Raw genomic sequence first — 26,690 nt, forward strand, 5'->3', positions numbered from 1 at the left:
CATGATGATTAAATTGAATAAATATAATTTCATTCTGCATTTACTGACAAAAGACTGCATTACATTAGTCAACACAGAATCATAATTGAAGAAGTAATATTCTTCCCACTGTCTGCAGACCTAATGAATTCCTTGACGTAACCTTGATAGATGTTTGTAGAGATATTCAGCCTTGGGTTGGGAAGGTTCAACATTCCTCTGTAGTGTTAAGGGAAGGGCTGTGGGGGGATATAAAGACCCCAACATGGGAGAGACAGAGGGACACTTCCAGTCTTCAGCTGAATTGTTCAGAGTTAGGGCGATCAACATGAGCCGCAGTCCAGAGAGGATGTCTTCATACCGCCGCCATTTCGAGGGCACTGTGGCAGCTGCTCCTGTGTACCAGCTCCGGGTGTCCAGCCCATCTCCCACCCGCAGGGAATCCCGCCACCGGTCAGCAAGCTTCACCCGAAGTGCTGGGACGATGGGGCACAGGGCCTTCACTTCCAAGACTCGTATGACCAGGTGGGTCACCTATACTAAATTCATGTTCACACCTAGCTTCCACTGGCTCTGCCAATCTGTTTAAAACCTACTGCCTTCTACAGCAGCACCAGTATGGGAGCACTGTGCTTTGGTATGTCCTTGGGGCTTGGGCCCAAATTGGACCTGGATGCAGCTGCTGCAGAGAACCAGGCCTTTATGTTGACTCGCACCAATGAAAGGCAGGAGATGGTTACCCTCAATGACCGCCTGGCAGTGTACATTGAAAAGGCAAGAGGAAATCCACACACACACACACACACACACAGCTGAAAAAACTGACAGTTCTGTATCAACTATCCTCTTTTTTTTCTGTAGGTGCGAACACTGGAGTCAAACAACAAGCTGCTGGAAGCTGAGATTGAGGCCCAGAAAGGTCGCCATGTCAGACCATCAGGCCTCAGGCAGCTCTATGAGTCTCAGCTGAAGGAACTCAACAAAGAGGCTGAGCAAATGAAAGTGCAGAGGGTAAGAGAGAACATGTTTTAATCACGGTTAAGAGGACCCTTGGTTGTATAGAAGTGTGACCACTGTATCCCTGGCCGGTACAGAATTCCTCTTTGGTGGCAAAGGAGGCCATGATGGCGCAGCTGGACATGCTGAAGGCCAAATATGCCGAAGCTGTGGAGGCCAGGAAAAAGACGGAGCATGACATTGAAGTGCTTCGTCCGGTAGGACACAATGAAAAGTTTTTTCACAGTTATGAATTAAGCACCTGACAATTGCCTGTCTGTCTATTTGTCCCAGGATGTGGACAAAGCTACCTCAACCCGAATCGCACTGGAGAAGCAGCTGGAGAACCTGGAGGTGGAACTGGCCTTCCTGCAGAGAGTTCACAAGGAGGTGACACATTCTTGTACATACTGTGTATATGAGTCAGTGGCATGCCATTCATTTTATCGTTATTGTTTCAATGGGAAGGTAATTATTGCTGTGACTGGTGAGTAAGACCATGAACATGGTAGTAATCAGTATCATGAGAAAGTCTCAAGAAGCTGAAGGGGGAAGTTGTGACTGACTTGAAAAAGGACCATTCCCCTTTTTGTGTGTATAACAAACTATTCAGGTTTGTAGTCTGAGTGATCTTACATGGGAAAAAGCCCTGCCACAAGCTGCATATCAAATACATATTAATTATTTTATGGTCCCTTAATAACCAAAATACATCACTTTACAACTATAGCCATACCACATTAAATATATAATATATATATATATATATATAAGCATTTAATCAGCACCCATCTCAATTATCACTTTTTCCATAACTGTGACCCCTTGAAAGGAAATTGAGGAGCTGATGCTGCAGATCTATTCAGTAAACTCCGTGGTGGATGTGTCCTTCGGCCTGCCAGACCTCTCCTCTGCTCTAAGGCAGATTCAGTCTCAGTATGACAGCATTGCTGCTAAAAATCTACAGGTATGTTATTTTTTAACTTTTTCTTTTTTGTTGTTGTTGTTGTTGCTCAAAATATCATTTGTTCTCCATCAGGAAATGGATGCTTGGTACAAAGCTAAGTTTCAAGACCTGAACAACGCCTCCAATAAACACGTCCGCAGTGTTCGAGGCCTGAGGGAGGAAATCGCTGGTTATAAGAAAGACGTGAGTATGATTTTAATCGTCTTATTTTATAGATGATTTTACTACCTCCTGGTATATGTACTGTACACGTGCACGTTTAGATCCTTAACAAGACCCGTGATTTGGAGGCGCTGAAGACGAAGAACGAGTATTTGGAAACCCTGATCCATGAGCTAGTGGAGAAATACAAGCAGAAGGAGGAGGGCATGCAGGTGAGTGACTGCAAGTACATTTAATTAATTAAGGTCCCAAAAACACAGCGTAACTGTATCAGTGTGGTCTGTTGCAACAGGAGCGCATTGAGGAGATTAAACTGGATCTGAAGGTGACCAAGGAGAAAATAGCCCTGCTGGTGAGGGAATACCAGGATTTACTGAATGTCAAGATGGCTCTGGAGATTGAGATCACCACCTACAGGTGAGCATACTGTTAATATGTGGTTTAAATTTAAAAAAAATGGACACTATAGAAAATAAAAATTTGTTTTTTTTTAAATTGCCTGTTCATTAGGAAGCTGATTGAGGGGGAAGACAGTCGTCTGAGCACCATGGTGCAGAACCTCTCCCTAACAGGAGGTGGGCATCTCACTGCCAGTGTTAGCAGAAGCACCACCTCTGCTTCAGGCTTAGTGTCAGCCTCAGATAGCTCATCTGCCACCGCAGCGACCTCAAAAGTGGATGGAGGTCCCAGCAACACAATCAGCAAGGTGACTGAGAAAACTGCCAGCGCTGCCCGAGTGAAGGTGGCCTCGGCAGACACCCAGACGGACGGAAGCTTGGAAGAGCAGGCAATTGAGATGTCTGAGAGGAAGACAGTCCTCATCAGGTAAAGGATAACTTTAGCACAGGATGCTTATTGCATAAAGTTATGACACAATAAACGTTCTCACCTGTATTCTTTCCCCTGTTCTCACATTTCCCCAGAACAGTTAAGACAGACGAGGACACTTACGAGAGCAACACACAGCAGTGCACCATCATCATTTCTGGGGCAGCTGATGACACCGATGAAGAATAAACCATTTACACCTGCTGCCTGTGTGCTGTACACCGATGTTTCCTGCCATGCGGAGTCAGATATTAAGTCTCAGTAGAAATGAAAACAATGTACAGCATCACTCTGTCACTCTGCCCTGCCTGCTCCTAACTCCCTGCCTCTGTGCTTCTTTAATCCTCCCGTGTGTGTGCTGTGATAATAAAAGTAACAAAAATAAACAGCAAGCAAGAGAGTAGTGTTGTTGTTTTCATTAAAATCAAAGGCATCTTTTTTTTCACCCTTTTCATTATTTATTTAAAATGAAAGCAGCTGTTTTCATGTAAACTTTTGATTTCCCCATTTTAAAAAGTAAAAATAAATTACTGAGAGCAATGATTCAAAAAAGTTCAAATCACAATATAACAAGAAGATAATGTATTAAAATGTGTGATAATCACAGTGTATATATTTACACTATAGGAGCTAATTTCTATCACACAGAAACCTGCCTAGGCACGTGGCAGCCTTTTTGAGCTACAATCACATCCTGTTATTGTCCCCCGTATTGTGTCCCACAGCATCTGAGTGACAGAAAAAAGTAGTACCAAAGTGTATTTTACATTATAAATCCATTTGGCACCTCCCTGCAAAAAGGCAATTCTTATAAACTGTAGTAAGAAAGAAAGTAAGAAGTGCAGTAAGTAAGTGCAGACTGATTGGTAAACATTGCCTGCTTAATGCGCTTCTAGTGAATCGGTTTGGGTTCATCTCCCACTCCCCCAGCAAGGCGATACACAGCCAGGCTAACTTCATGTGCCAGTGCATCAGCGCTCTCCTACAAACACATAAACAACATGGAGAACAACAGTGTTATTCATCAGCACAGCCCTCTCTGTAGATAAGATTCAGATGCAGAAGAGTTCTCACCTGTGTGTCTGCCTCTGCGTAAACTCTCACCACATCCTCAGTGCCCGAGGGCCTCACAAAGGAGCGAGCCTGTCTGTACTTCTTCACTAAACCGTCGATGGCCTCCTGCAGTCCTGCTGGGCTTACTGCCCGTCTCTCTGCATCAGTTGTGTCTATCACTCTGCGGTCTGCCACCTACAGAGGAAAATATCGCTGCCTGAGAACTCCTTAAAAGACACTGAAATCCCTTCGAGGTTTCAGTTTAGTGTAGTACCAGGTGTACCAAATTCAAGTATGTTTTTTTGAAATATGTATATTAGGCTGTGTTCACCTAATATTGGAGACAGCAAAACAGAAATATATGAACATGTCAATAAGCTCGACTGGATTTAACAGTTAACAAGTGTTTTAATAGCTGCCCCTGCACATTGAAAGAGTAGTGTACCAACAATCTGTAACGGATATATGTGTGTACCTTAACTTTAAGCTGCCTGTTTGGCAGGTCACTGTAGATGGCGTCCCACTGCTGCACTGTCATCCCTTTGATGGTTAATATGGCTTCAATCAGCAGCATGTCGGAAATGGCATCTCCTACAGTCTTTAAAGGAAAGACAAAAGGAAACAGTAGGATTATCAGTATTATTGTCTTTTCGCCATAACAAAGCACCACATACATTAATTCAACATGGTTGTGGGTGTGTGCACGGTACCTGGTTGATGACACTGACAGTGTTCTGCAGCAGCAGAGCTGCTCTCTTCTTCTCGTCACTGACGTTGCCGTCTTCAGCTTGCTGCTGGATTTTCTCTTCAGCTGCTTTACTGAACAACACCTGAACACAAACTCACTGTGACACACTTATCTCAGTGTTAAATTCATTACACCATGTGTGTGTCCACTCACAGTTCCGTGTCCATTGGCTTCAAAATACACTCCAATGTCAAACTCCTGGGCTGCATGATGTAGATGCTTCACTCCAGTCTTAGTACAACACACTGTTACCTAAGTCACATCACAAGCTATGAGAACTTCCATCAACACAAATATATGTATATAGAATTGCACTGCGTGTGTTTGCTCACCTTCATTGTGTCCTCCAGGTAGCATGTAGAGCTACCGTTAGCATAAGCAGTTTGCACCACTGCGATCTTCAAGTCTAAACCTGCCTGTAAATTCAAAGGAAGAAAAAACAATTTAGAAAATGTGTCTACATATTGGTTAATAACATGTTTTGTATTGAATATACCTGCATGAGCAGCTCTTTAAGATAGGTGCTGATGAGAGTGGCTATCTTATCTCCATCCAGCAGGTGAAAGGTTCCATCAGAGCCAGTGTAGTAATAAACTATTCGGTCTGCATCGCCGTCAAAGGAACAGCAACGTTCTCCTGGGTTAATCTCAACGCCTTCATGCAGGGAAGAACAGCATGCAAGACAGAAGAATCGGATGACATTTTTTAGTATATGACCTACAATCCAGTGACCCATGCATGGGTTTACACTGGCTCAAACTCAAATTATTGTACATTCTGATTGTACCTGCAAAATTCACTAGATGGCTCACATTTTAGGCTATGCATCAAATACTGCAACAATATCTTTAATCTGGTAGTTTACTCCCTCTTGTGGTGAAGCTCTACACTGTTTTGTTGGTAGGATGTTAGCTGTAGCTGATGTAACACTGTGTTTTCTGCTGTGGCTTCTACTGATGTGTCTACAGTCACACCTGTGGGAGGTTTCTGCTGCACTTTAACAAAGTCGGCTCCGCACTGGTGGTTGAGCTTCCCTTTGTTTCCGTCATTGAAAAGGGAAATCTGCAACTCATTCCCAAGGTAACTTTCCATCTCTCGCACCTTCAGAGCCCCGATACCATTTGCACCATCTATACAGAGGTATTTCTGGTCATCTGTGCGGTTGGATGCCTGAAACAAAGAAGACAATGTTGTTGAGTGTTGCAAAAAAAAAAAAAAAGTCCACACAACCCAAACATGCAGTACTTGAATTCCATACCCTATTTTCTTACATTCTTGGTGAGCCGGATGAAAGCTTGGCAGAGTTTCTTGTAGTACCCTTCCACTGTGGCATCTCCATATTTACCTTGAGTGTTCTGACAGCAAACCATGTAGTGGAGTTGTGGCGTGGTCACCAAACCATAGTCTGACAAAGGGCAGATAGAGAGTAAAAACAGAGCAAAACAATAAAACTAAAACAAAGCATGCAAAAAAGGGAACATTATTCGTACCCTTGCTGAGACCACCAAGACAAGAAACTCCATCCAGCACTGCTTGTGAAAGACTTGCACTGCTGCTCCTACGGGGAGACAACACATAGAATGTGAACACATATTTTCAGCATTTGCTTTAAATCTATTTGACTTTTTTGGGGGGAAGTATTAGTACATACCTGGTATCTTTTCCCACAAACACATGAGCCTCTTGGCTCATGTTTATGGCCTCCTTCTGTATAATATCCTTCAGAGCTGTGAGTAAATCTTCCTGCTCTGCATTGGCCAGCTGAGTAGCGTAGTCCTCCCATGCCGGTGTCACCATCTCTCCCATTGGGTCAATCAGCTTCACCCCATTATCCTCCTACACAAGTGCAGATAAAAACAGACAGAGATAAGAATGCTTATCTATATCATATCATAGGTATTTATATCTAAACAAGCACTGCAGAGCTTATAATAGAGCATTATGATTATTTCTAACAGAAACATGTGAAACCAGTCAATTTCCAATCACTAAACAAGTCTATGAAAACCGTCAAAGATGTCTGAACACAATTCAAACTGGAAAACAGTATTGCTGAATTCCTGTCTCACCTCAGGGTTGTGTGATGCAGTCACCATGACTCCGATGGTGGCTTTGGTTTTTTTGGATCGAAGCGTGGCCAGCAAGCCCATCCTGAACATGATGTGATCCAGCTGTTTGGCATTGGTCCTAAAGCCTGCAGTGCCGTACTGCAAAATCAACCCTGCAGGCTTCGGGTGCAGACTGGACTGCCTTGATACCTCCTGAAACTGGGCCATCGCTAAAAAAAAGCACAAAAACACAAACCTGTGAGTGATGGAGGACGTATTTAATTACATTACTTTCTTTTTAAATAAAAGGCTTTCTGATATTTTGTTTGTTTTAATTTTTTTGTAGGAGAAACAAGGAACTATTGTTTCCTTAATCTGAATTTTAATGCTGACTTTAGACTAAATGCACTAAGTTGAATTCTGGGTTAAACACTGACAATTAATTCGCCAAGAATACGTATTGTCAAATATTTCTACACATTTGAATCAGAATTAAAACAATTCCTGAATGACTGATCATTCACAATTCAAGGAGAGGGCAAAGTATGCAGAAAGAAGATAAGGCTGATAAGTTCATTGAGCAGATCTTCATATTAAGTGAATGACAGATTCTCCACTACTACAGGACAGTTGAAACGACCTTATATCGCTGAACAAACTGTGCTTCCGGCGCTAAAAGTAAAGAATGTAACTAAAACTTAAACAGTTCTCGCATTAAGTTTTTAATCAACTTACTGTTTTCTTCTTCTGAAGGATGAGAAGTGTAGCGTACCTAATCAAATGAAAGACTTCCTGTTTCTACCCACCACGGTTCCGCCTTCTTCTGACTACGTGGCTACATTTCCGCCTACGTCACGTGACGCACATACGCTAAGCACGCCTGTCAGAGCTGATCCTCTCCATTCTCTCTTTCAATGAATTCTTCTTCTGCTCTGCTGCAGGGACGCCACAAATACGCCAAAATTAAACGATGTTTTCACTCGAGTCTGTTTTTTTTCTGTGAAAATAAATTTGGAAAACATATTTTTAAACGAAATTACCTTAAAGAAAATCATTAAAACGTCAAACATGGATGCAGCCTAACAAAATACTGCCATCCAGATTCCATTCACCTTTATCATGCTGTACGTGCACAGCCGTGTGATATATAGCCTACATGCAGCAGAGCAGAATCCACAGTCACGCTCTCATATATTAACCCTTTGGCGCATAGTGATAGCAGATTCTGTACAGTGACCCCCACGTCGACACCCCCCCTTTTAAGAGAGACGTGCGGATGCGACGTGTGCCATCCAACCGTGTGCAAGAACCCGCTGCTGGGGGGGGGGAGGAGAGCAGAGTCTAGATGGACATATAGATAGACCAAATAAATAAACAAACGACAGACAGAGGGGGGGGGGGGGAGGGGAAAAGGAAATTCCCTTCTGCTCTTTTTCCTGTTCCTGTACATCTTGCGCTGCGCAGTGTTGGCGACACCATCGGGGAGCGGTGCGCATTTTTCTGTCGGTTTGAGGAAAGAGGGACACGGCAGCCGAAACGGACAGATCAAAGAGGGAAGAAACAGCGCAGTCCGCAGTCAATACGCTCTGGACATTGCGGGTTCTTCTCTTATTTTGAAATCCTTGGAGGGACTGGGAGGGAAAGGTATACAGCCGAACTGGATGTCCCCTCCAAACGGAGTATTTGACCGACCTAAGGAGTATTAATTCACAGTTTTTTCTAAATATATATACAGCTGAAGATCAGGGGGGTTCTCGCTGTCGCAGGATTTTGATTGGCCTGTTTTTGAAATCATTGCTGCGGGGTGAGGAAACAGCTCCCATCGCCAGCTGAGTGTTACATAACCGGGTGGCTTTAGCTGTCCAAGGTGCTGAACTGAACGGACGGAGCCTATAACGGGACGAGCCGTGGGGAATTCACCAACCTTGCGTAAGTCTACCCATGTCATCGCGCATATTATCAACGTGACCACACCGTTTTGATGAGAAATTAACATGTATGCGGTGGTTTGTGCTCATATTTTGTGTGTTTTCTTCCGCCCACACAGAAGGTCACGGGCCTATAGCAGTCGGGAAGACCCCCCCATCTCACTGAAGCACCAGGAAGCCTCTGGGTTTTATTCTGATTTTTTTTTTAACCATCGTCCCGTGCTGAAGTAGATTTATTTCTGAGGTGGTCGATTCAGCGGAGAGAAAATGTCGGGGCAGACGCTCACGGATCGCATTGCCGCTGCGCAATACCAGCTAACGGGATCAGATATGGCCCGGGCTGTCTGCAAAGCCACCACTCATGAAGTGATGGCGCCCAAGAAAAAGCACCTAGAGTGTGAGTGTGGTCCTCCTTCCTCTTTCCTATAATGCATGGGCTGTAGCTACAGGCCTCTCTCTCTGTCACTCTCTCTTACACACACAGACACACAGGCCACATGCCATCACCAGCACTCATTTGTTAATTCCTTTCACTTAAATGGGTGTGGTGCAGTAATGAATTGATGTAGCCATGGTGATGACCTCTCTGGTGACCCTTTGTGTCCAGTGAAGATGATGATGGAACCATAGAGAAGGAGAAAGAAAAAGGTCATTTCATGTGTTCATTGTAAAGCCACTGTTAATGTGCCCCTGAGGTGTAATTATTAAAACCCAAGCTAGAGACATTTTAGACTTTTTTTCAGTAAATTTAAAGTCACAGCTGAATGAAATTATCAAACCTCACAGCTTTATTGACACATCTACAGATGACAGCAGGGGCCACCTTATGACAAATCGTGATTAATCACTGACATCCACCACAAATACTGAGTCAAACCAAAGCAGTGGCATGGCACTGAATACAGATGATGGATGGTCTGATTGGCTCTACATTACATGTGCCTGATTCTGGGTCTATGTGTGTGTGTGTCCATGAATGTGTGTGGTCGCCGGGCAAGCCTGGTCCTGTGTCTTCTGCTATAGGACCTTATATCTTGTGATCCGCTCCCGTGCTGAATAATTTAATAATCAGCCAATGACTGCCTTGCATTATTTACACAGCCAAAGGTGACAATGCTAAGGCTAGAGCACACCTGAGACTGCTGTGTTCTCTGCTCTGTCCATGTGTTTTCTGCCTTTAGTGGCCTGTTTGTAAAGGAACCACCTTTTTCCTCCAGCTGTATGAAAGTACTTGTTGATCATGTGTGGAAATGTCTTCATGAGACACAGCACACAGACATGTTTTCCCATTTGGATTTTATAAAATGGGGTTATGTTGTGTGCCTATATCTAGGACAATTCAACGGGCCTCTGGTATGTAGGCCACTGTGCTTCTGTTGCAGCCTTTGCTGGAGGAAATTCCTCACCTCGAAACACTTTACGCCAAAATCAACAAGACATCCAAGGACAGGAAAAATGATTGTTTAAAAAAAAGAAAGAATTGTTATCATTTAAAAAGCAGATATTTGTGATATTGACCCTTGGGGTGTGTGTGTGTGTGTGTTTGGTGGTGCAGAGTAGTTGCCATGGAAACAGATTGAGAGTGTCAGGGTATGGCAGTGTAATGACAGAGAGGAACTGTGAGAAGGAAGAGGCCAAATGACAGGCCTGTCATCTGCAGAGTGCACGGACAATCACCCACTGTGATTGTCTGTGCACGGAAATACTGAATAGATGAGTGTGGCTAAAAAAAATATAGAAAAAAAACCTGCTGTCATGTTCGATTCACTGACCTTCCATGGTGTTACAAGTGTTTTTTTGAGGGGGGAGAGGTACAGAATAAAACTCTGTAAGACAGAAGAAGTGTGTAAACGTACGACTATAAACTACAAAATAAAAGCAGCTTATAGTATATCAGATTTCCCTCTATATGAAACAAAACTATAGATGTTTAAATAGTATGTACACAGCTGCATTTGATTTAGTAACAGACATTGGGACATAGACACGTGTTACAAATTTCTGAACAAACAAATGTTCACAGGTTAACTTAATTTATATTGTATATATATATATATATATATATATATATATATATATATATATATGCATTTGTGTTAAACAGTCAAACGCTAACCACCTGCTAGCTGTAGTGTGGATCTCTTTGATCAGTGTTCAGAAGGCAGATGTTTTTCAAAAAATGTGTACAAAAAAATTAATTATTTTTTTTAGAACAACTTGTATGAGTGAGAGTCTACCAAGACTTGTTGCCATGGTAGCCAAGAAAATAGGCTGCAGATGAGTGGTTAGTGTTGTTAAATTGTCTGCTGTAACCATGAAGCATGCTCTCTTTTTAAACCTAGCCAAGTGGTTTGTCTTTTCTGAGAAACAGCTGACGATCAAGGTGATGTTCAGTCACAAGATACTAGCCCCTGGCTGAAAAATCTGCATTTGTGTGTTAGTACCGCCATCCACCCCACCATCCCTGTTAGTGGACATGGCGTCCTGGTGTTTCAGGAGCAAATGACTGTCTCTGTTGTTTATCATGTGTAGCTGTATCCACTCTGCTGTGGTGTACCAGCCACGTCAGATGAGAACACTTGAGGTCACATAATGAGACATCTGGGTCAGTACAGAGACCACAATATTAATAGACCACCATTTTTCTTGTATCTAAATTCAAAATGGTTTTATGTTTAAAATGCAACTCCTCATCTCTGTGTGTGTCTGTAGTGCAGACCGTGAGCAGCCCTTTGTGTTGTAAAGCCTGGTGTAAAAAAAAGTGTAAAACACAAATGACCAGACAGACTCAAGCACAGCCACACACAGACATACGTACACTTACACAGCAGGAGGCCTCACAGTTCATTCTTAGAACTCTCCACTGGCTGTGGATTACTGTAAGAGTCTTTATTTAGCTCAGCCAATCCTCATTATGCACACACACCACTTGTAGTGTCAGTGTGTGTGTGTGTGTGTGTTTCAGGTTATAATAGTACAACATAAAACATGGATTATAGCCTGTGATATGGCCCATATGGCAACACAATTAACACCCACAAAGACAAGTTATGAGCTCCTCAGAGACTGAAGAAATGGATGGAGCTGTGTTCATGACGCTGCTGCAAATATTATCTTGTAGCTGTGTCACTGATATGATAATGTTATATAATCCAATTTCAGCTATTGTGGTGCTTGTCTGTGAATGTGTGTGTGTTACATGGAGATTGTCATCTTTAGCTGTTTTATAGAAAAGTGAGAAAACTTCCTGTAGAAAAACAAAAATCCTGAATGCTGTCTTAGCACAGATAGAGGGAAAGAGTCTGATGTCACAGCATCCTTCATTAAACATAAAAAAAACATCACAGCAGTAACACTGTGGCTCTCACCATCTGGTCAGGCTGTACAGATGGATCTGTGTATAATTAGTTCCACAAAGATCAGAAGAATATTCGTGACTACACCACTCCCTTAAAGCCAGATTTAAAAAACTCATAAAACTCATATCTCACAATATTTTGTTGATATTGTTGTTTTTGTTTAGGTCTGTAAAGCAGGTTTGTGCAGTGCTGTGCAGGATCAGTGATTAATCTGCCCTGTTAAACTGCTAAACACCCCCCAACCCCCACATCCAACCTGTCGCCCCCCGTTATGACTTTGACCAGCCTCACTGCTCTCATGCCATCTCAGTTTACTCAGACTCTTGTTCCCTTGTCCGTCACCTTACTGTATTTTTGGTCCAATATAGTAAGTGTAGTATATTTGAGTCAGGTCCAAGGCCTATTCAATATAACGACCTTCCTCTTCTTCCATTTAAGATGCCAATATCAGCATGCAATCATCTCTGTGTGGATACACTCAGCCTGTCCTTCCTTTTCAGTCAATGTCTGGTAGAAGGACGTGATAGTCAATTCAGTATGTGAAAGGAAATTATGTTTTCATTATTTATATCCGTTATATTATGCTCCGTGTCTCTATTATGTCTTTTGCAATAATCCAAAATGTATTTTTTTAAATATTTATTTATATTTTTGTATTTTTGTTGTTCTGGGCAGCATAAATCGGCTTGGGTAGGACTTTTTATGTCTTTATCTTTGCAGTATCTGTGCACTCTATATTCCATTTTGTATTGACACAGCAGTCTGGACACGTTACTTTTAGAAACCTCTCTGTCTGAATGTCTGAACTGGTAACCAGGGAGCAGAGATGACAAAGCATCTTTTTGTCTTTTTTGCACAGTCAGTGGGTGTGTACCTGCATAAAGTGTGTGTGTGTGTGTCTGTGTGTGTGTGTTTGGAAGTGTTCCTGCACAAGAATTATTTTGTATGTGCATCAGGTCTTCCATAGGGATTAAGATTCTCATGGGTGTCTAGAGCAGCTCTGCAGCAAATTATGTGGACATTTAACTGAGAATAAAGCAGCCATGACTTCACTATTGTTGCAACACAGGAAGAAACACACACAGTGAAGCTTTGACACATTAAGCAGCATGTTTTCTGTCTGTGTTGCAGACCTGGTGTCAGCCACCAACACCACCAATGTGAACATCCCTCAGATGGCTGACACACTGTTTGAGCGATCCACCAATGCCAGCTGGGTGGTCGTCTTCAAGGCACTCGTCACCACTCATCACATGTGTGTCCACGGCAACGAGGTTAGTGACTGAATTACACTTTTTAATTAACTGACTAATATAAAAGTCAATATATAAACAGTCATATATGAATAAATGACTTTAGATTGAGCGTCCAGTTGTGATTTATATTGTGGTTTCTTTTCCAGAGGTTCATTCAGTATTTGGCTTCCAGGACTTCCTTGTTCAACCTCAGCAACTTTATTGACAAAACTGGCTCTCACGGTAAGACTGCACTGTCTACTCCTTGTGAATTAAGTAAACAGATCATCTGACTTATAGATAAGCATAATGGCTAGGGTCTTTCTCACTATTTGGCAGGACCTCAATGTAGGTTTAGTCAGTTACATGACTTATCTTTACGTTACAAGCTTGGAAAACATGTTGTTTGACCCAAAAAAGCCTACATAGGAAAAAAGGTTATCACACATGCTGTTGAGGATAGGCATCAAAACAGGATGACAGGTTTGGTATAGATCAACTTACTAACACAGGAGAATACCACAAAAAAACCTCAGCCTCCGATCAAACCCTTCCTGACATGAGTTTCACTCTCTTCAGGCTATGACATGTCAACATTCATCAGGCGGTACGGACGATACCTGAACGAGAAAGCCTTTGCTTACCGCCAGATGGCTTTTGACTTCACCAGAGTCAAGAAAGGGTAGGTCTCAGCATCAGTCATTCCCAGCCACACACCTCCTCCCTCTGTCAGCTCAGTCATAGCCTGAGGCCCGGTGCTATATACAGCATTTGTTCTGAAGTGTTCTCTCTCTCTGTTTGTTGTGTTGCCTCAGTGCCGATGGAGTGATGAGAACCATGACCACGGAGAAGCTGCTGAAAGGCATGCCTGTCCTGCAGACACAGATTGACACACTCCTGGAGTTTGATGTGCGTCCCTGCCTTGATTTACAGTCTTCCCATGTTTTAGACAGCTTTACTCACATTCCGTCTCCTCTCAGGTTCATCCCAAGGAGCTGAACAACGGGATCATCAATGCTGCGTTCCTGCTTCTCTTCAAGGACCTGGTCAAACTGTTTGCATCCTACAATGACGGAATCATCAACTTATTAGGTCGGTAGTTCACATGTGAATAAACGGATGGTTGACTCTTCTTGCGTGGGAACCTCACAGATGATGATCAATCTTCTGGTTTTCAGAGAAATTCTTCAAAATGAAGAAAAGTGAGTGTAAGGATGCACTGGAGATCTACAAGAGGTTCCTGACTAGGGTGACAAAGATTGGGGAGTTCATGAAGCTAGCGGAGGTAGGGATCAACTTTTCCGAGGACTCCTATGATGCAATGTGGATCCCATGATAGACCTGATCATTTCTTTTTTTCAACAGACAGTGGGAGTTGACAAAAATGACATTCCTGACATCAACTATGTAAGTTTTACCATGACTGTTACATTACTGCTTTGTTTATAAGAAGGATTGGAAGAACAGAATAAACATGAATGCTGTTCACACCATCTCACACACACACACACACACACATACATGCAGACACACAGCTGTCTCAACCACCACCATCTCCCTACTTAGTGTCTCCACCCGGGGGTAGTGGTGGATCTAGCAGACTCAGATGACGAAGACTGTCCCTTTAAACCCCTTGAGGACCCGGTAACCACAGAAACAAAGGGTGCCCTGGCTGAGTGCCTGTTTACAGGATGAAGTGTCGGCATGTTGACCTTAATTTGATTTGAAAGACACGTCAGACAAATCATAAATGTGTGTGTGTTTATATGTGCATGTGGGAAGTGCAGTGAGGTTTTTTGAGGATGAAGAGTTGCGAGGAAAATATTGTTTATTGATAATTCCCATTTTAAATTTGTTGTCAGGCTCCCAGCAGTATCCTGGAGTCTCTGGAAACACACATGAACGGCCTGGAAGACGTGAAAGGAGGAAAGAAGGGGTAAGAAAGTATTAAACGACATGTTTTTTTGAGATTTCAGGCAGGTCAGATAACAACAAGAGAGAATGAGATCTGGGAAAGTCAATTCAAAAATGCTGGAGGTGTTGTACTTCTATAATATCTTTCCTCCTCTCTTATTCTTCTTTATGTTGATTTGGAAACACCAGTGAAGGGTGAGCATATACTGTATGTTTTATTTGGAGATTTCAGACTTAGAAAACTTTAGGAGTATTAACCATCACCCCCCACCCCACCCTATAGGTACAATGTACACATTATTCACATGAGAACTGTGAAGGTGTGCATTAACACGCACCACATCCATGTGGAAATGTGTGCTTTGGTGTGATTACATATGTGTTCTCTGATAGAGACACATGTTCCGAGTCACCACATGTGGACTCTCATTTCAATATGCAATGTGAATCAGTATATGAAGGGTTCGATTCTCAAGTTAAATTGATCGTTAACACACAAATGTCTGAGGCAGCGTGTTGCCTTTTTGCACGGATCTAACATGCAGCTTTGGAAATGAACTCTTCATATGATCACATATGATGCAATCTAACGTCCACATCTTGTTTGATGTCAGAGTTTTAGACTTTTTCTGAGCGATCGTAATTATTTTGAGCAATCACATTCACATTTCTTCCTTCTCTCACACCTTCAGGTCTCCAACAAAGGTGAGATGCACATTTAAAATAATCTTTATTTTTTTCCCTCAGGCTCTTCTAGTTTAATCACTGATACGGAGCTTTTCTGTCTGTCTTCCAGGGGTCTCCAACAAACAATGTGTCTCCAACATCCACTCCAGCCAAATCTTCAAACGCTGTTCCCACACTGCAGCCTCCTCCTGGGGAGAGCGCTGCCGGTGCCGCCGCATCAGCTGCTCCAGAACCAGCCGAGGAGTAGGTTTTTCTTTTCATTAAAACCTTCAACCAGCCTCTGTGGTCCGGAATGATATATTAATAATGATGAAAAACCATCAGATTCATGGATCCTTCTAGATGAATCCCCGACAATTTTGGTTTAGAGGGAACATCTTGACATGTTTTCATCTTGCTTGCATGTGTTTCAATAAGTAAAATTGTACAGATCTGTGCAGAGCCAGATGCAGACCAGTTATCAACACTATTTAATGCTTGAGTTTGGATTGGACAATGGTGACAGTTGTACTTTGGACTAACAAATCAATGCAAATGCAATTCACAGGCACTCCATCAGAACACATCTCTGATTTTAGATTACTTCCCTTCACTAAAGGACCAATGTGTTGGATTCATTGACATCTAGACATGAAGTTGTAGACTGTGGTCGTCATCATTTACTACCAAGAGTAATAGAACATTTCCAATAGCTACCACTTAAACATAAAAACTGCAAAAATTGAAAATAATAGCAGACTGATAGGGACAAATGAACGTGCTTAACGCAGCAACAGTTTTTTACCTGAGCTGTATGTTGTCATTTTCCAGTTCGTTGTTGGACCTGGATCCACTGTCGTCTTCTGGACCCTCCGCACCGTCAGCTGCCCCCACATCTTGGGGTGGTAAGTAGTCCCATTTTCTGCCAAATAAGCTGCTCGTCCACCTGAGAGAATCATCATCATTACTGTGAATGGAAAAGAAAAAACAAGTAACACACATATATTTCATCTCCTTGTATTCTGCTTGCATAGATCTTCTCGGATCAGGTGAGTGTCTCTCCTGTCTTACTCCTCCTCGACGTTCTAGTCTAGACATGTGTGTGTAGTCTTCATCCTCCAGGTTACCTCAATTTCTTTTTTTTTTCCCAGCACACCTAAAATGAAATTGAGGTGACATGGAAACGTTATTTTAATTAAAGTCGAACATAAAATTAGTCTTTTGTAAATTGTACCGATGTCACATGGTTACCTCCCTGTTTGTCTCCTCAAGCTGTTCTCTTTAGTCTGAGTACTCTCTTTGTTTCTCTTTGCCTTCTCTCTCCCCTCCCTCCACATACTCCACTGTCTGTTTTTGGTTTATAATGGGGGCTAATTTGGTTTATTTATTCTTTGGTTATGATGGATGATGTTTTTTTTCATGGTCAAATCTAAAATGATCTGACCTGGGTTTGATTTGGATTGGACCTTTGTTTTGTTTCTTCTCTGTCACCACGGGGACTCCTCTGGTTATTTTGGTTGCACTTTTTTTGGGGGGATTAAAAAAAAAAAAAAAAAAAAAAAAAAACCTGCTGGTACTGGCAGAAATGGGCGATTCCTTGCTATCTGAACCCACCCTCACAGCAGAGCCCACCCCTTCCTCTGCAGCAGCAACACCCACTCCTGCAGCAGCAGAACCTGGAGTCTCTCTAGCTCCTCCCACTAGCACAGCAGCCGCCACCTCCCCTGGTGCCGCCAATATGGATCTGTTGGGAGGTCAGTGGGCTTCCAGAAAATTCTCTACGAAGGAATCACTCTGGGAAGCTCAGATTAAAACTCATCACACAATATGATACAACACATGACGACTGCATGCTCGAACACATACTACACTATGTAGGCTGGACTTTGCTGGTTTATTGTCTGCACACTGCAAGCAAAGTTGGATCATCAAAGACACACACTGCCATCATTTTCAGCTCTCTGTTGATTACAGAGCCGTGAATCATTTAGTTTTAGTGCTTCTTTTGAATTATTGCACGGTATTATTGTTGATACTGCCTTGATACTGTCTGATTTGGAGCTCCTTTCCCGGCAAACTCATTTAAAAGCACATTTTTCCCACACATAGACTCAATGTTTGGCCTTGACATGCTGCTACACTCATTCTCCACGTGCATCCTGTTTGATAGGCCTTCATGCTTTTCTTTGATTTCAGTGAAAAGCAGTTCTATCAAACCCTACAGATGGCTGCTGTAACATTTGTAGATCTTTGGCTCTTTGTGCTGTAGATAAATCCTTACTCTAGCGCCTCCTGTCTGTATTCCCATTTGTCCATTCACCTGTCAGTCATTAATGTTATATCACAATGCTTTTTAAAATTTCTCACACATTTTTCTTCTGAATCTTTGCAAATTTACCTGATTTCTTTTCATCTTTGTGTCTACATTTCTGTCTGTCTGTCTGTCTCTCTCTCTCTCTCTCTCTCTCTCTCTCTCTGTTGGTGCTTCTGTCCTCTCCTGGGTTTTGGGTGAACCTCAGATGCTTTTGGAACACCTGCTCCTGCCACTGAGGCCTCTGCAGCAGCAGCAGCAGCTGATGGTGGGGCTGCCGCTACCTCCACCCCAGCTGCCACCGCTGGAGCTGGTGGGTGACTTGTAAAAAAAAAAAAAAACTGCCTGTGTGTGTATGTGTGACTGAGTCAGCTGTGTATATGTGTAACACTGACTACTTTGATTAGTACAAAATGGATTATAAAGAAGCTACAGTAAAGAAATGCTTAGCTTAGCATAGCCTGAGGGCTAAAGATGTGATGCAACTGTGAAGGGCTGCATCCTTCGACGGATGCATTTGTAAGCTGATTGCATCACCGCATCTGGAACTTTATCAGCTGTCAGCAGGTTGCTAGGCTACCAGAGCAGCACACCTTGATAAACAGGAAGTCTTCCACAGACCAGACCAGCTGTTGGTGTGACCTTTGTGGCCTAAATCACATCCTTTAAGGGATGCAGCCCTGCAGTTGTGATACAGCTTCCATTAAAGCTATAATAAAATTGCATTATGAATTGCTGGATAAGCTACATAACCTGCCTGATGCCAGTAAGTGTGTGAGAGAGTAAACCATAGCCTGCTGAAGCTTTGGTTTGTCCTGTCCATTGATATCTACTCCCTGATTGATCTCATTTATTTGCATCAGAAAAGCAGCCATGAGCTGCTGTGGTGGCTGTTTACAGCAGCTCAGGCTTCTCATTGCTGGTGCAGTAGTGGATAGATTCAGGTTTTGTTGGCGTTACTCGTAGTAGTTCCTTGCATTACTTCTGCATGATTTATTTACCCCTTGAGTCAGTTTGATTTACAACCTTGGTATCTATAAATCGTTTATATTTATGCAGTTTGAGCAAATGAAGTTGTGTGGGTGTGTGCTGTATGCTTGTATTCTTGGCATACTTTTAATAAAGGTTTCATTTTAAGTCTTTGTGTAAGAATAGAAGGCAACATAGATTTGCTTTTCTCTGTAAGGGATGTTGTTACCATGGCGATCAAGGACAATAGTCAGAACGGGAATATATCAGAATCAGAGTCAGAATTTTTATTAATCCCAGGGGGAAGTTGCTTACATGCTGTCTGTTAAGGAGAAGAGCGGCTGTTTTTATCTGTGTGGACTGACAGCTGGAGTGTGTTGGAGCCTCTCTTCTTTACACTTTTCTGTCTCTCCCTCTTCCTCCTCCTCATCCTCCTTTCATGGTTACTGCAGTATTTTCATCATCATTATGTGAAATTTTGTCTAACATCCCCCTTTCTCTCCATGTGTTGGGTCTCTTTCTCACCCCTAACCCCCCCCCCCCCCCCCCCCAAAAGACCCATTTGCTCCTTCGGACGGTAGCTCCATTACAGCTTCTTCAGGTCTAGATCTTTTCAGCATGATGACCATGGAAAATAATAACCCGGCTAGCGCACTGGACGCCTGCTTTAGCTCTGCGGTGTCCCAGCCTTCCCCGTCCCCTTCCCCTTCATCACTCTTCACCTCCACATCCAGCACCATCACCACCACTGCAACCATTTCAGCTCCCAACTCTGCGACTGACCTTTTCAGCGGTAAATGTTAAAGAGATGTGTGTGGTCCGGTATTAATCTGCCTGTCCTGTCATACTGAATTTGCATCTTCTTAACTCTCTGGTTTGATGCTGCTTGCCATCCTGTCCTCTCTCATCACACCTCTTTAAATCTGTGCACTGATTATTAGCTTGCTATGAGTAAACAAGAGTTGGAGCATTTTAACATTCCTGTTGTTGGGTGCGCATGTGTTCGTAGATATCTTTGACTCCATGCCAGACACCAGCTTCTCCACAGCAGATCCCACTCCCAGCACTGACTTGTTTTCAGCAGGTACCCGTTTGCACTCCATCTTGTGTGCGCTCTCCCTCTCATATCCTGTCCTGCTGTGTCTGATTTGTCCTCAGCTTTGATCGAGAAAAAATAAAAGGGAATGAGATTGCTTTCTTATGGGTCAGCTGAAAGCTACTGAGCTCTCTCAAACATTTAGGGAATGACTTTCACCTCGGTCCATTTCCAGCATGTACTCTCTGTGGCTGCAGTTTGTTCTTATAGTGCATTGTGCATCATATTGAATCTGTGTGAATAGTTTGGTGTCTAAACATCATCTCCACCTTGCCTTCTCCAGCGGATGTGTTCAGCTCCCCTGCCCCTATCCTCTCCTCCCCAGCACCAACACCTAAAATTGACACAGGAGCCATCATGAACCTGTTTGGTGGTGGGTACAGTAATCCACATGACTTCCTGCCCTCATTCTGTCTTCACTGAAAACACCATCAAAGAAGAGAAGCACACAAAACAACAGATGAAGTTTTTTTTTGTGGTCATGGTTGCAGGGTTTGTTGCTGTGTGAATAGTTAACCTTAGACTACCTTCTGCTAGCAGATGTTGAGTAATGGCTTTGGTTTTTGGCCTGAGCAGGTATTTAAAAAAACAAGTGTTAATATGAAAAGGCTTTATGGTGTGTGTGAGTGAGTGAGCGTGTTTAAATCCATGTTTCAGTTTGACTTGTGATGCTTGTGTTTTTTTTTTCTAACTCTAAACATTTTGTCTGGTGTTACTAGTGTGAAGCCGAAGGCTGATTATTACCCCTTCTTTGCCCCAAATGCTGCGATGGAAATGGCCTTAACCTACTTTGGCCTGGCATGGAATGGAATGGTGTGGTTATTTTTTGGTTGACCTACCAGATTCCACAGGAGGAGACGCCCCAGCTGCTGCAGCCGCTGCCGCCCCTGCTGCCCCAGGAGCTGAGCTGATGTCAGGTAAATCCTCAGATATGCCGACCTGCATGTGTAAAGCGAGGGTATATCAATGTGTTGCAGACGTAGAGTGCCACAGGGATGACAACTTATTGCAGGTTATAAGCTTAGAGGCATAAAATCGATCAAAATGAATTTGGATTAAGGGTCACTGGCTGAAAATTCCTTTCAAAATAACCATTAGATTAACTTAAATATAAGAGCAGTGAGTCTTCAAATGCCATCGTGGCTAAACAACTAAATGAGGGTTGGTCAAATGTGTCCTTAATACATGCCAGAAGTAAAACAAAACACACACTACACTACAGTGAGTTGCTCTCAGCATCAAGGGCAGCTTGACTTGTTCAGTGTGACCACACACACTATGTCTAACCATTGTATTTTCCATTACTCACTTGTTTACAACCAACCAATTAGTGGAAGATTTATTGACCAGTTTTCAATATCAGGCATTTAACCTTCAAAAAATACACTGGAAGGAACCAGAAAGGTCATTCCTGTAGCACTCTTATTTCACATTATGTACACTATGTCCATTTCACTGACTGCAAATGTAGCCATGGTTCTCATAAGTACATGCATGATAGTAATCATAGTATAACTTAATATTCTTGGTGGTTGTTTTGTGGTGACACATTGTCAGTCACTGTTTCTATCAACTTTGGAAACAGCTAATGAAAAAGCTTATTAGCTGCGTTCATCCATAAACACTGTGAAAACTACCACAGAAAGCTTGAGTGTAAGTTTTGCTTCTGGTTCGGTGTCAGTAAAGACACTGAATCTGATGTGTACGTACGGCCATGCTTACTTCACGCCATCACTGGACATCTCACCCATTTGTATATCACTGCTGAGGTGATCCGACTTTCTGGGGGGAAAATTCCTCCAAATCGGTCTCACCTTTCATGGTAACCCCACGGTTACCATGAAACTGACATACTTGTTACCATGGCAACATGGCCCACAGCCTCACCTGGTCATCTCTCCCTCTTTTGTGCACATATTATATAACTGATGGTCTGCTATATACCAGTGCTTAAAGGCTTAACTCTTTCCCTCTCTTTCTGTCATTCATGCAAAATGGTTTCATTCTGGCCTACTCCTTTAAAAACCTCACTGCCTTTTTTTTTCTTTCTCTCTTGCATTTGTGCCTTTTTTACCCTCCTCTCCTCTTTTTTTTCTATCAACTTCGCTCTCTTTCTCCATCTGGCTCTTGGGCTGGCTCATTTCTTGCTTCCTGCCATTTGATTGGGTGAGTTTCCCTGCTCTTTAACACGCTAATTTCCCACAGTGCACTGCAATGCAGTGGTGCAAGGCGAGCTCAGCTGCACTGTCCCATCCACCACCAGATGCTTGATGGTTACAAAGAGTTTGTGAAGTAGCAGTAATATCTTGTGCCCCAGTAGAAAATAAACTAAGCGCCAGTCGAGCTTCAACGCTTTTGGTCTCAGACATACAACAGAGAATTATTAAAATAATTTATATGACCACTAAACATTTGTTTGTTACTGTAGAAAGTTGCAGGTCTGTTTGCCACACATGACTAAATATTGCTGTCTAATTCTTATTTTGTCAGACCATGGTTTAAATTACGACAAATTACTCTTAATATTACTATACTGTCATTTTACAGTCTACACAAAAATGATTTTTACTACTGACGATCTGATATACTCTACACAGTAGTTCACATTCCAATGCATCTCCCTTCCCTCTGTTGTCATGGAGACATCTATTGGTTGTCATGGTAATGCCCAGTAGTAGGGAGGCCTGCTACGTAGTAGTGGTAGAGTGTGAAGATAGCCTGCTTTGAAGGATGCTAATGTCTCCCCCCTTCCCTTTCCATCCTCTCCCCTCCTTGTTTTCTCCTCAACTCCCTGCTGTAGTATTTGATGGCTTAGGGGATGTAATGAAGCCCACTGTGACCCCTCAAGGAGGGGATGTTGACACCTCCATGGCTAACATGGCAAGTAGTAAGTAGTAGTAGTAATACTTAATTTTCCCAAATTTTCAATCAGCTAATGTAATTTCATCATATAGAAAAATGATCACAGTTATTTTGCAGCATCTCTCTCTGTCTCTCTTACAGATCTCACAATGGGAACCACAGCGGCCCCACAGGTAGCTCCCCCCAGTTGGGGTGCTCCCATGGTAAATGTTGTCTGTGTCTTATAGCATGGAGTGGAGCCGCATGGCAGCGACAGACAGGGCTTTCCCGTAGCTGCACTCACAAGCATTCTGGCTTCATCCATCTCTCCAGGTGTAACCACAAACATAGCAAAAAAAAAACAGATGGGTGTAGCTGCATAGAAACCAAGGAAACAAGACACTATTCTATTCTATCCAGCCTATAGCAGAGCTGATGGATGACAAATCTGCAACACTAACCCTAACCCTAACGCAGTTCTTAAACAGAGATATGAAGCCTGGTTCTGGAGAACTTACTGGAGAGTGATGAAGTGGCCAATGAAAACTAAGAAGCTGTTGCTTGGAAACAGCTTCTTATTCTTCTAACTCTATGAAGTCTGTTTGAATTAAGGCTCGCCACCCACTTCTCCCTTCATAGCTCAACTCACCTCTTCATTTAGAAATTTTGCAACAAGTTTTAAAACTTCCATCTGAAGACTACGTGCAACAGGCTTCCCCTCTGCTCTCGAAATCCTCGTGCATGTGCTAAATGTTAGGGGTTTTGTCTTGGCGTGTCTTTGTTTCTTGTGTGCCATGTTTTTTGTTTTTGAGCTTGTCTGTCTTCAGCATCACTTTTGTGTGTAATTTGAAAACATGTATGCATCCTGTATGTTTGTTTTAATGTCTGTCTTATATGTAGTGTAGTAACGTCCCGACTCCTCCTCCTCCTCCTCTCCATCCCCTCCCCTTCACACCTTTAGACCATACCCATGGGTGTCGCTCCTTTTATGGGGACTTACCCCAGCTTCACCATGGTAAGACCACAAGTCCACTCCAGTAAAGTCCACTTTGGACATTACTGGACAGTGAGATGGACAATCAACCCCTTAGGTGGCCCTCACGCATCCATCAGATGGCAGACATGTTGTCTGATTGTCTCATCTTTTCATCTGTCTTTATGTAAGGCTGGGGCACCAGTTGCTGGAGCTCCGATGATGCCAATGGCACGGCCAGGCTTCCCTGCCCAGGGAGCGACACCTGGAGGACCGGTAAAAGCACTCAGTACAAAATAGAATCAATTTTTATATATACATATGGAGAGGGATCAGAGCTAAAATGAGATGTGTCTGCAGATCGCCCCTGGAGTGGCCCAGAGCCCGAGAAAGCCTCCACCACCCAGGAACGCCCTGGATGACCTCAACATTAAGGACTTCATGTAGACTGATTGACCCCAAAACCCTCAAAGGTACCTGTGTGCTGTGTTCTTGTGCATGCATTACTGCAGATTGACAGATGTCAGCCTGTGACTGTGTGACTATAGTACATGTTACTTGGTTAATAATTCACCTGCCAGATATGACACATTGTGCTAAGAGAACATATGATCAAATTGCCTGATGTCATGTGACCAGTCGTTGAGTTGGACTTTCACTCCATTTCCATTTTAAAAGACTGACATATCGACCTCATTGGGTCCTTCAATAATGTATGAGGCGTTCTGTTGCATCAGTTATTATTAACCACACACACACATAAAGCTCAGAAGTCATTGCTTTAGGTGCACACTGTTACACAGTAATGTAAAGTTTTTAAAGTGTATATTTGAACAGTTGAACTTAAACAGACTCTGTATTTCTCCTGAGTATCTTCTCTCTCCTCTGCAGGTTTGTCATCATGTCTGGAGCTCTGTGGATGTGGATGTCTGCACTCCCACCTTCCTCCCTCCTCGTTCTTTCTCTCTTACCCCCTCTCAGCCAACCAGCCATTGAACTCTTTTACCCTCTGACCTCCAACCAGCCACTACCCCCCCCACTCCACCTCCACACACAACAACCCCCTCCTTTATCTAATGTTGTAGCACAACTGTGAATGTGAACCCTAGATACAAGAAAAGCAGAATTCCGTTTACGTGTGTGTGGGTGTGCGTGTAATTCAGTGTTAACCTTTACTTAATATACTATGGAAAAAACAAAAAAACAAAAAAAAAAGAAATAAAAAAAAATCAATGTGTATTTAGATTCATTCTGGATTTTGGCGTATCAGCTGACTTGGAATGGTGGATATATATGTTGGTTTCTTTGCGCATCTCCCCGACGAGGACTGTGTTGTTAAATGTGGACTGTGTTCAGTGTGACTTCACTGGCCGACCCCCTTTTTCTCTCCCACTCCCTTCCTCCCCCCTGCCCGTCTTCCATTCCTCTACCCCTTGTCGTCCAAACTAATACTGAGCTGATGTTTAATGTCATTGAAGACTTGGTTGTACCTATATCTGCTTAGCCATCCATCCATCACACAGCACCTGTCTACTTCAAGTTTTTTTGGAGAACAATTATCAAAAAATGTACCTTAACCACAACCTGCACTGCAAATCTGGACTTATCATTGAACACAGCAGAGAGTGTTCAGTTTTATTTTTACTTTTCTTTTTTATTTAGTGATTGTATGAAACATGCAAAAATTTGTGAACTGTGTTCAAATTGACATATGCATTTTAGACTATTTTAAAAGACAGATTATACATATTTTCTTTATTTTGAGTGAAAAAAAAATGTATCATATATTTTAGTTACACTAAATTGTATGGTTGGAAAAAAAGCAGGTAGTTAAAAAAAAAGGTTTCCCACTTTCTTTGTACATACCTCTCAGTCTATATTAAGAGGCGGTAATGAATGGAAATGATGCTCAGAGTGTGTACTGTTGCGCCCTTTGCTGGTGTGCAGTGGTACTGCATCATAATGTCCCCGCCCAGGTCGATCTGGGATGCATTCGAGTACTCTGAGAGGGCTCTTTTCCACAATGAGTAAATCTATTAGTCCAAGATATGAGAGGAAGCTTTTGTGTTTGTGATTGGAAAGCTTTTATCAGGTCATTTTGTGATGCAGCAGTGGATGGCAACGTTCGCCGCCGCCGCTGAAGGACTCACTGTAAAGCACTCAAGTATACGCTGGATGTTCTGTGTGTTGTTTATTTCCAAAAAGTGACTGTATCTTAGTCCATTGTGTTGAAAGAAAAATAAAGGTGACTATGACACATATAAACAAAAAGAATGTGGATAAATAATGTTTTGCTAAGTATTCATAGGAAGACTGTTCTGTTCTTGTTTTGTTTTTGTTATCATGGATGGCATCGTCCTCCCTCCCTCAACTCAACCTGCATGTGAGTCCAAATGAGATGCAATAAAAGACAAATACACGGATCTGAATGACCCTCATGGCTCATCACTTATCTCCACCTCAGTTTCTCAATTTTATGTTGTAAAATTACCACATTTGTACGAGTTAAATGGTCTTTTTGTACAAGATAAAGGTTCACTCACAAACAAAAAAACAATACAAAAGATAATGTTACTCCTTTTTTAATACATCAGAAAATGCATTGTTACGACAACGA

At 42.6% G+C, this 26,690-nt stretch overlaps 3 protein-coding genes across 12 annotated transcripts; 2 read left to right on the plus strand and 1 right to left on the minus strand.

The window, feature by feature from the left end:
* Positions 1 to 278: 278 nt before the first annotated feature.
* On the plus strand, positions 279 to 3,110 carry ngs (notochord granular surface). 2 transcript variants are annotated; one of them, XM_028398103.1, is made up of 11 exons: positions 279 to 504; positions 588 to 753; positions 841 to 990; positions 1,074 to 1,193; positions 1,270 to 1,365; positions 1,808 to 1,942; positions 2,015 to 2,125; positions 2,206 to 2,316; positions 2,397 to 2,521; positions 2,615 to 2,929; positions 3,033 to 3,110. In XM_028398103.1, exons 1-11 carry the CDS (start codon positions 308 to 310, stop codon positions 3,034 to 3,036), a joined length of 1,530 nt encoding a protein of 509 aa, XP_028253904.1. In that variant the 5' UTR covers positions 279 to 307; the 3' UTR covers positions 3,037 to 3,110. The 2 variants fall into 2 exon arrangements, with proteins under 2 accessions (XP_028253904.1, XP_028253905.1); XM_028398104.1 differs by having other exon boundaries at positions 308 to 504; positions 591 to 753.
* Positions 3,003 to 7,628, minus strand: pgm3 (phosphoglucomutase 3). Of its 2 annotated transcripts, XM_028398101.1 has the most exons (13): positions 7,517 to 7,628; positions 6,803 to 7,011; positions 6,385 to 6,569; positions 6,224 to 6,291; positions 6,005 to 6,138; positions 5,708 to 5,903; positions 5,230 to 5,387; positions 5,066 to 5,149; positions 4,887 to 4,985; positions 4,696 to 4,815; positions 4,461 to 4,583; positions 4,007 to 4,180; positions 3,825 to 3,914 (listed from the first exon to the last, which is right to left on the minus strand). In XM_028398101.1, exons 2-13 carry the CDS (start codon positions 7,007 to 7,009, stop codon positions 3,825 to 3,827), a joined length of 1,638 nt encoding a protein of 545 aa, XP_028253902.1. In that variant the 5' UTR covers positions 7,010 to 7,011; positions 7,517 to 7,628. The 2 variants fall into 2 exon arrangements, with proteins under 2 accessions (XP_028253903.1, XP_028253902.1); XM_028398102.1 differs by lacking the exon at positions 7,517 to 7,628 and having other exon boundaries at positions 3,003 to 3,914; positions 6,803 to 7,009.
* A 554-nt stretch (positions 7,629 to 8,182) lies between these two features.
* LOC114428677 (clathrin coat assembly protein AP180-like) lies at positions 8,183 to 26,484 on the plus strand. 8 transcript variants are annotated; one of them, XM_028397294.1, is made up of 28 exons: positions 8,183 to 8,710; positions 8,829 to 9,106; positions 13,200 to 13,342; positions 13,471 to 13,546; positions 13,883 to 13,985; positions 14,119 to 14,212; positions 14,284 to 14,395; positions 14,482 to 14,588; positions 14,669 to 14,710; positions 14,870 to 14,947; positions 15,166 to 15,239; positions 15,407 to 15,412; positions 15,910 to 15,922; positions 16,014 to 16,147; positions 16,715 to 16,788; positions 16,918 to 16,932; positions 17,467 to 17,637; positions 18,403 to 18,507; positions 19,720 to 19,956; positions 20,173 to 20,247; positions 20,543 to 20,632; positions 21,102 to 21,176; positions 23,060 to 23,146; positions 23,263 to 23,324; positions 24,062 to 24,115; positions 24,266 to 24,349; positions 24,434 to 24,546; positions 24,965 to 26,484. In XM_028397294.1, exons 2-27 carry the CDS (start codon positions 8,977 to 8,979, stop codon positions 24,518 to 24,520), a joined length of 2,328 nt encoding a protein of 775 aa, XP_028253095.1. In that variant the 5' UTR covers positions 8,183 to 8,710; positions 8,829 to 8,976; the 3' UTR covers positions 24,521 to 24,546; positions 24,965 to 26,484. The 8 variants fall into 8 exon arrangements, with proteins under 8 accessions (XP_028253095.1, XP_028253093.1, XP_028253094.1 ...); XM_028397292.1 differs by lacking the exon at positions 20,173 to 20,247 and having other exon boundaries at positions 24,062 to 24,349; XM_028397293.1 differs by lacking the exon at positions 20,173 to 20,247 and having other exon boundaries at positions 23,075 to 23,146; positions 24,062 to 24,349.
* Positions 26,485 to 26,690: the final 206 nt, after the last annotated feature.

Source organism: Parambassis ranga, chromosome 24, assembly GCF_900634625.1.
Source record: "Parambassis ranga chromosome 24, fParRan2.1, whole genome shotgun sequence".
NCBI classification, from domain to species: domain Eukaryota; kingdom Metazoa; phylum Chordata; class Actinopteri; family Ambassidae; genus Parambassis; species Parambassis ranga.

Excerpts from the sequence above, each read along its gene's own strand:
- ngs (XM_028398103.1), top strand. The coding sequence starts at position 308 with ATGAGCCGCAGTCCAGAGAGGATGTCTTCATACCGCCGCCATTTCGAG. Across the intron at positions 754-840 it reads TGGCAGTGTACATTGAAAAG|GTGCGAACACTGGAGTCAAA; the intron begins GCAAGAGGAAAT and ends TTTTTTCTGTAG. Across the intron at positions 1,366-1,807 it reads TGCAGAGAGTTCACAAGGAG|GAAATTGAGGAGCTGATGCT; the intron begins GTGACACATTCT and ends ACCCCTTGAAAG.
- pgm3 (XM_028398102.1), bottom strand. The coding sequence starts at position 7,009 with ATGGCCCAGTTTCAGGAGGTATCAAGGCAGTCCAGTCTGCACCCGAAG. Across the intron at positions 4,986-5,065 it reads ACCTGGAGGACACAATGAAG|GTAACAGTGTGTTGTACTAA; the intron begins GTGAGCAAACAC and ends GATGTGACTTAG. Across the intron at positions 4,181-4,460 it reads ACAGGCAGCTTAAAGTTAAG|GTGGCAGACCGCAGAGTGAT; the intron begins GTACACACATAT and ends TTTCCTCTGTAG.
- LOC114428677 (XM_028397292.1), top strand. The coding sequence starts at position 8,977 with ATGTCGGGGCAGACGCTCACGGATCGCATTGCCGCTGCGCAATACCAG. Across the intron at positions 14,213-14,283 it reads ACACACTCCTGGAGTTTGAT|GTTCATCCCAAGGAGCTGAA; the intron begins GTGCGTCCCTGC and ends GTCTCCTCTCAG. Across the intron at positions 24,350-24,433 it reads GAGCGACACCTGGAGGACCG|ATCGCCCCTGGAGTGGCCCA; the intron begins GTAAAAGCACTC and ends ATGTGTCTGCAG.